Consider the following 12609-nt stretch of genomic DNA (forward strand, 5'->3'; position numbering starts at 1 on the left):
AGAAGATTTCAAAGTCATATTATTATTGCATTTCATAGTTGTCAAGTCTCCCTTTTTTTTCATTCCCCAAAACTCAATTTAGAGACAGACTCTAACAATAATATCACATTGTGAAACAATTTAGAGCATTGTCACTATATACAATTTCAAGTATACAACAAGAAAGTTGAGTGTCAAACTTGCAATGAGCACAAAAGCTTAGAATTGAGGATTTGAGGTAACCTTTTTTGTTTAGTACAACCAGGCATATAAAATAAGCATATATAGTCACAGTTTCAACCTTAGTAATTAGTAATAAAAATAAAGCAAGTTGTTGGTTAACCAAAACAAAAATAAAGTGATGGTGTTAATTCACGTCAACAACCAAATATTATTAGTTTTCAATAAGTACAAATATAATGCGTCTCAATGTTATCTTCTAAAGCAGCCTCCACCATTCATATTCACATAACCTACTATAACCACTCTCTAACATGATCTTATCATATCTTTTCAATACAACAGTTTTACTTCTAAATAAATCAAGCACCATTTTACACGGAACCATCCGATTCCTTTTCCTCACAAAATCATTGCATATTCTCCTTCTTGTAATTCAATTCTTCCCTCCTTCATCCTCCTCCTCCTCATAGCTTCAGATAACACTCTCACTCTCTACTATAATTACAGTGAACAATAAAGAATAAAGATCTTCTGCCTCAAACCATGTCAGCAAAAGAGTGTGACCACCACAAGGGGAAGAAGCAAAAGGTTTTCCGGAAAATATTTTGGGGGATTGTGGTCTTTCTCTTCATTGTACTAGTCACAATCCTTCTCATATGGGCAATTCTAAAGCCTACAAAACCCACCTTCATCCTCCAAGATGTCACTATTTACGCCTTCAACGCCACCGTCCCCAACCTCTTAACCTCAAACTTCCAAGTCACCCTCACCTCCCGCAACCCTAACGACCAAATCGGCGTCTACTACGACCGTCTTGACACCTACGTTAACTACCGGAGCCAGCAAATCACTCTTCGCACCGCCATCCCTCCGTCGTACCAGGGCCACAAGGAGGTTGATGTTTGGTCACCGTTCGTATACGGCACCAATGTCCCCGTCGCACCCTTCAACTTCGTGAGTCTAGGCCAAGACCAAGATGATGGTAATATCCTTATTACTATTAAAATTGATGGAAGGGTTCGTTGGAAAATCGGTGCGTTGATCACTGGTCATTACCATCTCTATGTCCGTTGTCCGGCGTTTATCTCCTTTGGTGGTTCCCGGAGCAACGGGGTTGTTGTTGGTGAGAATGTTATTAAGTATCAGCTGGTTCAGTCATGCTCCGTTAGCGTCTAAATTTATAAGCTAGTTTGTGGTAATTGTGAAAATGGTGGGAAAATAAGGCCTATACATTAATAATGATCAATGTAATTGTGAAAACTACCAAAATCATAACAGGTTAAAATTAATGTTGTAGTATGAAATTTAAAGCTTTGAATACTCATTCCAATTTTATTACTTTTTTACCATGTATTTTTCTACCTCAATTGTACTTGCCTGTATCTTGTACTTGGATATATCTTGTGTATGAATTACTATTAGGTTTATTTAAATTGTACATTTTGCTATAGAAATGTTAAATAAGAGGACTGATATAGAAAATTTGCAAGTTGTAACATGCCAATAATTCAGCTAAAATAATGGTAATGCTAAATTTTATTGTTACAATTTGCCAATTTGGATAACAATGAGTGTGTGATGATGATGATAGAAATTTATAATTTATAATTAAGGTAGATATTATATATTCAATATAATGATATCAATTATTTATTTTTGGGTTACTTTATAAGTGATTTAATTATTGGCACCTCTTAGATTTCTAAAAGCTGATAACAGATATGAGCTTAATGAATGGATACTCATCAGGTTAACTCATAGGGGATAATGAGAACCCTATAAGTTAACGCATAAGGAAGGTTATGGTCCCCAACACACCAAATCGCAAATAGTTTTCACCTCTCCCCATCAGAGGTAAACGAAGGGCCCAAAAGGAATTAAGGATTTGGTTGAGGAAAACGATCATACCAAAACTCTCTCAAAAGGTAGATCAGAGAACATGGATTCAGATATTCATGTATGACTTTATATTCTTGTTTTTATTGTGTGTGAAAATCATGCTATTCAAGATCCTAGAATAGATATTTCACCAATCATCAGGAAATATCTAACAAGTGGTATTAAAGCATTAAGTTCAGAATTTTATGGTTCTCTATTAAATATGTTTTCCCCCAATTTTTTATGAACACTAATTTTTTTAATTTGGGAATTTTTATGATTCCGCTATTGGTTATGAAAATGGGGTATTTAAGAATAATGATGATAACTTTTATCTGCTTCCGCTTATTTAAACTATGAGTATTTTGTATTATGAATCATTGCAACATGTGTTGAAGTATATATTAGATGTATGTATGAACATTGCATTAACCTTTATGACTCTGTTATACGATATGTATATTATATTTGCACTAATGTCTCACTGTTGGATATTGACTTTTGTCACTTTTAATTTTGCAATTTATTAAAGTATATGTAAAAGGTATATATGAGTTAAAATGTGTTTTTTATTTTATACATATACAATCTAGAATTCATGATCTTGTATATATATTGCGAATAAAATATACATATATTCATATGTAATTGTTTCCAGCTTGAGGTTGTTGTGATGTATGTAATTACTGAGTAAAGTTAATATATATATAATGATTATAGTTAATGCTTAAGATTATAACCGCATTGCTATGTTAATGTGTAAAAGTGTATATATATATATAATGTTACATATATGTTTTAAGATATGTAAGATTATATTCGATTTGGAATTTCGATAATGATTTGTACTTTTTTTATGCTTTTCAATCTGGATCTATTTTGCATTTGATTAAGATCGCGTCCATTTTTATGGGTTGATATATATGTAATATATTTTTTTTATTTGGAATTACATTATTGGATTGATTTTTTTAATCATAAAAAATATCAAATCTGAAGGTTTTAATTTCAATATCATAATTTTTTTTATAATAGACCCATATTTTTCCCTTTTGTGTGGTAATTATTTTTGAATTAATTGATGCAATATGTTGTCAAAGTAACCTCTATTGTGGAAATTTATTAAAATTTCACAGATGAGTATGAGATTATTTATGCGAAATGTGTTCAGTCCAAAGGAAGACATAATTTGGCCAAATAATAACATACTTCTGATGATAAATAAGTAACAATTATAAAGATTTTTTCATGTGAATAATAGTCGGTCCAACTAAAGGCTATTGTTTAACAGAACTAATTGTTAATATTTGATCATTATGTTGAGAGTACCACTTACAAATTAATTGTTAATATTTGACTAGAAATTGATGTTGTGCTATGTATCTTGTGGTGAGTCTATTATGTGAACATGTCTTGTTTTATTTATATTATCTGACTTGTTTGTTTAAATGGTTGCAACACTTATGGTTTGTTACATTGTTTGGTGGTTGATTGCATTATTAAGTGGTTGTTATTGTTGAAGTATTATTTTTGTTTGGACAGTTTGTCCTACCATGTTTAATCATGTATAAAATGGTAATATTTTCTTTTATGGAAAATTCAAAAGGACCATTACTTGAATTCGAAATGAAGTCTTTGTGACGAGAATGATACAATGCTATCAATAGGCTATAATGAATATACATATTTATATGTGGATATAAATAATATATGTTTTGGATTAAGGTTATACTGAATCAAAGTCAACTAAATGGTTTTTCTTTTGGAAAATAAAATTGTTTGCCCTATAACTGAACCTATTAAATATGAAGTCGTCAAAGTGAAATCTTTTCTGTGAATTGATCATAATAAATGTCAAATTCTAGTGTGTATACGTATCCATGTGGGTATTAATTGGCCCAAAGGAAGATTATTATTTGGCCAGATTATATACACACATGTGATGGTAAACATGTGATTATTATAAAGTTGCATATGTAAATGACAAATTAGTCCAAAAAAGGGTTTATTATTTGACATACATTATGATCAATGTTTGACCACAAACAAGAGTATCATTAGTGATTGATATGAAATATCAAGCCAATTGTATGTTTGGATTTTATGCAGATAGTGATCAGCCCAAAGGAAAATTACTATTTGGCCCAAATTACAAACATACTTGTAGCACTAAATAAGTTTAGGATGCACACCTAGCTGCCTAAAGAACTTGTGCTATAATTGTTTCAGAAAGATATGAAACTCAAGTAGGAGATTGATAATTAAGGTGAACATCATATATTTGATACAATGATATCAGCTATTTATTTCTGGGGTTACATTATAAGTGATCTAATTACTGACACCTCTTAAATTTCTAAAAGTTGATAACAGATATAGGCTTAATGAGTGGATACCCATCAGGTTAACCCATATGGGATAATGGGAACCCTATAAGTTAACGCATAAGGAAATTTATGGTCCACAACACACCAAATCGCAAATAGTTTTCACCTCTCTCCATCGGATAGAAAACGAAGGTCCCAAAAGGAATTAAGGATTTGGTTGAGGAAGATCATCATATCAAAACTCTCTCAAAAGGTATATCAAATGAGTAGATCATTGTTTTATATTGTATATGAGAATCATGATATTCAAGATTTTAGAATTAATATTTTACCAATCATCAGGAAATATCTAACAGATGCTTCCAGTATCATTTTATTCTCGTTTTGTCACATAATTTTCATATGTGACTCGCGTTTATTTGGCTTATTCTATGCCATCTTATGATTTTTCTTTTGTTCTTCCTAAGTATATTGGTTATTATGTACGCATATTCACATGTCTATATTCCGTGTATCCCATATTTTATCTACAAGTACTGGACCACAATTATTAGCTTTATTAAGGTTATATAGTCACGCAGATGTATTATTTCAATTGGGGAAATACGTGCATTCAAAGTGCCGTCACAATATATTATGAAGTCTCCCAAAAACACTATTCTAACCCAATCAATTTAAAACACTGTCTGGTTCTAGAGTTCCAAGTTTCGATTCAAGAAAATACTTGTCGACGGAAAAGGTTTTCGTGTGGGATTTTCCATCTGGAAAAAAGTTATGAGACCACAAATCCACAATATAGAGAAATGAAGTTCAAATGTATTAACATGAATATAAAATGTTACATACTGCTGATATATACAGTCAGTTAAAACTAATTTATAAAATATACAAAAATTACAAATAGACAAACAGTAATGAGAAAGTGAAAAAATAAATTTAAAGGAGATATGATTAATAGGAGGAAATGAGGTTAATAAATATTTTGTAGACATTCATGAGGATGAGCAATCTAGTCAATGTAGGACATTACTGATACATTTTTCAATGATCCAAAGAAGACTTCACATTTGTTGTCTTTATCACTTGTTGTACAAATTTCTGATATGTGCTGAAAATAATATCATTCCTAACTAACCATATATATCAAATTGTTGCTAGCTATATGATATTCCAAAACTTTGAACACTTTTTATTGATTGCAATATCCATATGAATGACAAAAGTTGTTTGTTGGTTAAGAGGTATAAAAATATAGAAATCCAGTCAATTGTAAATTAGTTGCTAAACAATCTATCTTTGAAGAGTCGTCTCTATGTAAAAGCGGTGACCTTCAATGGTGTCATCGAGTTCTAGAGGAGGTTGGTGGTGGTTTTGTGATTATGTTCCATTTGGTGTGTCTGATTAACGAGAAGTTTGTAAGCTAATTTGACTAACTAAAGATTGGATTTGTCATGGACCCACACCCACAAGTCTAGTGTATGTATGTGGATTGTGTTATTTTGGAGGTCCTTCATAAGAGTATCAATTAACTTAAGTTCTCAGGTAAAAGGTTGCATTTGTCATGTTAGATTTCATTCTTATTTCTCCTCCAATCATCTCCTTTCGTTACTTATGAGTGCATCTCTACACTAGCTTAATTTAAATAGTCTATTGTATCACATCATAAGGTTTGTGGACCCTAACTAGTCATCTTTCCAAAATTTAGTATTTTTCTTGTTCCTAACTTTCCTCTCAATAGTATTTCATAAGCATTGCATAGTGTTCATCCCCTGACAACTATTATTATAGATGTTAATACATGTTGAGCAAAGTGTAATTCATTTAGCTAGTTACGTTAATCGATTAACGATTTGTATAATCGATTAAATAGACAGTTATTTCTGTTATAAAGGCACTATACATGAAATAACAAAATATTGAAGTATTATTCATTTTTCACTCTCTTTATATTTCATTCGATAATTGATTACCTATATCTTAATCGATTAAGTTCTTTCTTTCTTTTCTTCCAACAGTGGTATCAAGAGCTAGACGATTAGCAACCTATGGTGGTGCCTACGGTGGTGTAGGAAGCCTCAAGAGGTGAAGTTCACAGTGGAGATCAGATCTACAAGAAAACAAAAAAAGAGAAAAGGGAAGTGAAACTGAAAAGAAGAGATGACAACCTCAAATGGATTTACAATGAATGTTCCTATACTTGATGGAAAGAACTATGATCATTGAAGCATTCAGATGACAACAATTTTTGGATTTCAAGAGTGCCTTGAAGTTGTACAAGTTGGGGTTCAACCACTTGATGAGAATCCTAGTGAAGCTCACATATTGGAGTTCAAAGATGTCAAGAAAAAGGATTGCAAAACAATCTTTCTAATACATCAGTGTATGGATCACTCAAATTTTGAAAATATTTCAACTCCCTCATCATCCAAAGAGGCTTGGGATATCTTGGAAAAGTGCTATGCTGGAGGCGTGAAAGTGAAGAAGGCCAGGTTACATATGATGAGAAGGCAATAGGAATTGCTCTAGATGGAAGAGCATGAAAAGATATATGAGTACTTCACTAGAATTTGAAGCCTAATCAATCTCATGAGTAGCTGTGGGGAGCCAATATCTGAGCAAGGTATAGTTGAAACGATCCTTAGAACTCTCTTTGCAAAATTTGACCATGTAGTTGTAGCAATTGAGGAATCAAAAGATCTTGAAAATTTCAAGATTGATGAGTTGCAAGGTTCTGTGGAAGTTCATGGACAAAGATTCCTAGAGAGGTTGAGTGATAGGCAATCACAACATGCACTTAGTGTCCAATTTAATAAGAAAAATTTAGGACACAATGATAAATCAAGAAGAGGTGGTGGAAGATGGTAGATAGATAAGAGGCATGAGGCTAAAAATTCTAGCTTGTATGGTCAGGAATTCAATAAAACTGACTCAAACCAAAGTTTTGAGTCTGAAAAAAGATAAAGCAGGAAGTTTAGTAGTCTAAACAGTAGTGGAAACTGGGGTAACTTTGCATCATAATGTAAACTCAAGAGGAGAGGCAAGGATGCTGAAGTCAAATTAGCCAAAGATGAGGACTCTGATGAAGAAGTTCTACTGATGCCATAAAGAGAAATCTCAGGCTTGGAAGTGAGTGACTCAGATGAGGCATTGTTGATGATCACTGCAAAAAATGATCAACAACTCCCTACAGATAATTGGTACTTGGATACATGATGTTCAAACCATATGACAAGACACAAGGAGTGGTTTCTGACCCTTGATGATTTTGTGAGAACCAAGGTAAGATTTGAAGACAATAACTTTATCAGTGTAGAAGGAATTTGAAAGATAATGATCAAGAAGAAAAATGGCATTATCTCATACATATCAAATATCTTGTATGTGCCAAAGATGAAGAACAATCTTATAAGTCTGGGTCAACTACTAGAGAAGGGATAAAACATGAGGATGAAAGACAAAATGTTGAAGATCTTCAATAAGAATAGAAGTCTAATCTTGAAGGCTCCACTTTCAACCAATAGGACCTTCAAGATTGGAATTCAACTTGAGGATCATGAATGCTTAGAATCCATAGCAGACGAAACATGGACTTGGTACCAAAGGTTTGGGCATATCAATTTTAGGAGCTTGGAACTAATGAGTAAGGATGGAATGGTGACTGGACTTCCCAACATCAACATACCAATTGAAGTATGTGAAGATTGTCTCACAAGTAAGCAATCTAGGAACTTTTGCAGCTCACAATACCATCTAGAACAACCAAGCCTTTAGAAGTTCTATACACTGATGTGTGTGGGCCATTAGAAGTTCAATCACTAGGGGGGACAAGTATTTCTAGACCTTCAAGGATTTCACCAGAAAGTTGTGGATTTATCTACTAGAAAAGAAGAGTGGCGTTTTTTGCATATTCAAGAGCTTCAAAGCACTTGTAGAAAAGCAATGTGGTAATAAATTGAAGATGTTGAGAACTGATGGTGGTGGGAAGTATTTATCTCATGAGTTTCATAACTTCTGTGATAAAGAAGGCATTACTCATGCGATCATTTCACCATATATCTCCCCCCTAACACAATAGAATTGTAGAGAGGGTCAGTAGGATTTTCCTAAACATGGCCAGGAGCATGATGAAAAATAAGAAACTTCCCAAGAGATTTTGGGGGGGGGCGGTCTGTGGCCACTGTAGCCTACATTGCTAACAGAAGTCCTACTAAGAGACTAAAAGGAATGAGCCCAAAAGAAACATGGTCAGGACTCAAGCCAAGTGTGAAATACTTTAGGGTATTTGGATCAATCTGCTATAGACACATACCAGATAACAAAAGGAAGAAGTTGGATGACAAAGGAGAAAAGCTAATCTTCCAAGGATACCATTCAACAAGTGCATACAAGCTAAATGATCCTGTGACTAACTCCATTTCATACAGCAAAGATCTCAAGTTTGATGAAACTAAATCTTGGGACTGGAATACAAGTCAGGAAGGATTACACAAGGCAAGTCAAATTGATATTGAGTTTATTATTAGATCACCTCAAGAAGATGACATGAGTGAAAATAATGCAATTGTTGCTGAAAGACCTTAGAGGCAAAGACAAAGATCTACTAGGTTGAGAGACCATAAGGTATTCTCTGACATTACAATCACTTCTGAAGATGATCTTCTTCACATGGCCCTCTTGGCAGAGATCGAGCCTATAACATTTGAGCAAGCAGTTAGAGAAGATTGTTGGATTGAGGCTACGAAGGAAGAAATCAGGTCTATTAATAAGAATGGCACATGGGAACTCACAACTCTTCCTAAAGGAAAGAAAGCCATATTACTAAGATGGGTATACAAAATAAAGCTGAGATTGGATGGGACTGTGGCCAAGCATAAAGCCAGATTAGTTGTAAAGGGTTTTTTGTAAAAACTAGGAGTAGACTTTGATGAGGTATTTGCACCAGTAGCAGGGATATTAAATGTGAGGCTTGTCATAGCCATTGCAAGCTCAAAGAATTGGAGCCTATGTCAAATGGATGTGAAGTCGGTTTTCTTGAATAGTACATTGGACAAGGAAGTCTTTGTGACACAACCCCCTTGGCTTTGAAGTCTCTGGTCAAGAGCAGAAGGTATACAAGTTGCATAAAGCACTCTATGGGTTGAAACAAACTCCTAGGGTATGGAACAAGAGGATAAACAATTTCCTTGTGATGCAAGGACTTTTTAGGTGCACTAGCGATCATGGTATCTACATAAAAGGTACACCTATAGAAGCATCAATAATCATATGCTTGTATGTAGATGACATACTGATCACAGGGTGTAGAGAAGATGAGATTGAAGACATAAAAGGTAGATTGAAATTAGAATTTGAGATGTCTGATTTGGGCTTACTAACATACTTCCTAGGAATTGAATTTGTGAGGGCAACTAGAGGTATACTTATGCACCAGAAGAAGTACACCTCTGATGTACTCAAAAGATTCAATATGTTTGAGTGTAATCCATCTGCTACACCAGTTGAAAATGGAAATACCGTGTGCAAAGAAAAAGAAGAAAATCAAGTTGTAGATTCCACTCTCTATAGGCAGATGATATGATTACTTAGGTATATCTATAACTCCAGATCAGGTATAGCCTATGGTGTTGGATTAGTTAGCAGGTATATTGAGGAGCCTAAACACTCACACATGATGACAATAAAAAGATTGCTTAGATACTTGAAGGGAAGCTTGGACTATAGAGTGTTCTTCCCTGCTAACAATGACAAGAAGTCAGAAACTATGCATGGATATACTGATGCAGATTGGTGTGGTGACAAGGATGATTTTAAAAGCACCATTGGTTACTTGTTTAAGCTTGGTGAAGCCATTGTGAGTCGGAGTTCAAAGAAGCAAAAAGTAGTGGCTCTTTCATCATGTGAAGCATAGTATATTGCAGCCTGTTTGGGTGGATGTCAAGCCCTATGGTTACAATCTCTACTTAGAGAATTAGGATTGCACACTGAAGAATTCATGTTTCTATTTGTGGACAACAAATCAGCCATCAATTTAGCAAAGAATCCAGTGTTACATGGGAGAAGCAAGCCTACAGAAACCAAGTATCATTTCTTGAGAGATCAAGTGGAGAAGAACAGCTTGAAGCTAGAATTTTGCAAAACTCAAGAGCAACAAGCAAATATACTCACCAAACCATTGAAAAGATATGACTTTCAAAGGCAAAGAAAGCAACTTGGTGTGATAAGCTTAGCTAGTATGAATTAAGGGAGAGTGTTGAGCGAAGTGTAATTCATTTAGGTAGTTACGTTAATCAATTAATAGTTTGCATAATCAATTAAATAGACAGTTATTTATGTTATAACGGTATTGTACATGAAATAACAAAATATTGAAGTATTATTTATTTTTCACTCTCCTTACATTTCACTTGATAATCGATTACCCATATCTTAATCGATTAAGTTATTTCTTTCTTTCTTTTCTTCCAACAATACACACTACAAAATTATGTGTAATGAGAATGAGTTTAATGGAAGAGGTCAATTATTGGAGGGGAGTTACGGTTTATGGGTGTTTTTTTAATAGAGAATGTGACTGTATGTTGTTCCACACGACATGGTGATGGTGGTCCTTTTCAAATGCCATCACCTACTTTTGCAACTAATTAATAATACCGGGAAAGGGGCTTTTCCATTACAGGTAAAGATATATTTACCTAGAATTAAGTAATAAAATATAGAAAAAATATATGTATGGATAATATAAGAGTTTTTATACTATTTTGTATTGTTCATTTTTAATCGACTTTTAAATATGAAATTATAATTATTTATACTTGCATAAATATTACGATTATAAATATTATCGACAATATAATTACAAATTTAATCTTTATTAAAATTTAATATTAAATATTAATTTGGATAACACAGGTATAGAAAAATTCCTCTGCCACAAAATATACCTGTGTTAGATAGGTATTTCTTTCTCATAAGTAATCCTTATTTTCATCTCTATTATTCATTAATTAAATTATACCAATGATGATGACACAACACAACACATAATTGGCACTATGTCGTTTACTTAGCATGGAGTACCGCCAAGGTTGGGCAAACAAAAGGAACCTTCTTTGAATTGTCAACACTCAAAACTGGCCACCATATCCATGTGATTACATGCCCACTATGAAGACGACTCACGATGCTCCATACGAATTATATCAAGAACTTTGAAATTAATGCGCACGACAAGAAATTACATCTCTCGTTGTCAACAATAGTGAATGAAGCCTAGCTCTCATATAGGTATAGATATAGATTTTTGTATCTAATATAGATATTTATATCATAGAAGCTGATATCCTTATACTATTTGCTAGTCATGTTAAACGATGGCATACAAAATTGATTAAAAAACAAAAGTATATATTATAGTTACGCATTATAATGAACTTGGTTCTCAAGGGTTGACAAGATATGCAATGACCGAATTTTAAAACATATTACTTGTTATAGGAATTTAATCTGTTTTTTTGTTGTTGTATATGGCTCATTAATGAGGAAGTGAAAAACGAACTCTTTCTGGGTGGAGGCACAATCGTGTTTTTGAACAATACAAGATGTAAACTTCTAGAGAGATTCACAACATGTTGTGTTAGCCTCCACGGTGATGGGTCAACACCCTAGTGATAGATTTCAAAATTAGGGTTATGAGTTTTATGGTTTATGTAATGGGTTGGGGCTATAAGTTGTACATATGTGTTCTCTAGACTCTAAAGTAGTAATCTTATTCTCTAATAATGTATTGGTAGTTACTAAACACTCTTGGTATACTGACATCAGTGTTATTAGAAACGGACCAATCAATGGCTCGGTCAGAGCACTAGATCGATGAGTCAAAGGTTGGACTAGTGAGTCAATGATCGAACTGGTTGACTCAGTTGACATTAAAAATTCTAAACAAATCATAACGTTAACTAACATTATTTAATAATTTTATACTCCAAATTTTAAAATATTACCATATCTAATTAAATTACCAAAAAAGAAGATTCCAATATTATGAAATGTCACAAATAAGTAAAAATAGCATCAAACAACATATGCTTCATACTTAGCTTTAATTGCAACAAAAGTGAACATTAAGTTTAAAGGTTAATCTAGCAATGAAAGTTTTACTATAAAAGTTAACAAATGACAAACATAAATACGCCTAATTTAAAAACATTTGATTTCTTTATCTCAAAATGATATCATTTTGATT

At 33.2% G+C, this 12609-nt stretch overlaps 1 protein-coding gene across 1 annotated transcript; it reads left to right on the plus strand.

The window, feature by feature from the left end:
- LOC109336699 (NDR1/HIN1-like protein 12) lies at positions 452–1486 on the plus strand. Its single transcript, XM_019573454.1, has one exon. It carries the CDS (start codon positions 706–708, stop codon positions 1336–1338), a length of 633 nt encoding a protein of 210 aa, XP_019428999.1. The 5' UTR covers positions 452–705; the 3' UTR covers positions 1339–1486.

This window comes from Lupinus angustifolius, chromosome LG20, assembly GCF_001865875.1.
Source record: "Lupinus angustifolius cultivar Tanjil chromosome LG20, LupAngTanjil_v1.0, whole genome shotgun sequence".
NCBI lineage: Eukaryota > Viridiplantae > Streptophyta > Magnoliopsida > Fabales > Fabaceae > Lupinus > Lupinus angustifolius.

Bases quoted from the DNA above. Each gene is read 5' to 3' on its own strand.
- LOC109336699 (XM_019573454.1), top strand. From the start codon at position 706: ATGTCAGCAAAAGAGTGTGACCACCACAAGGGGAAGAAGCAAAAGGTT.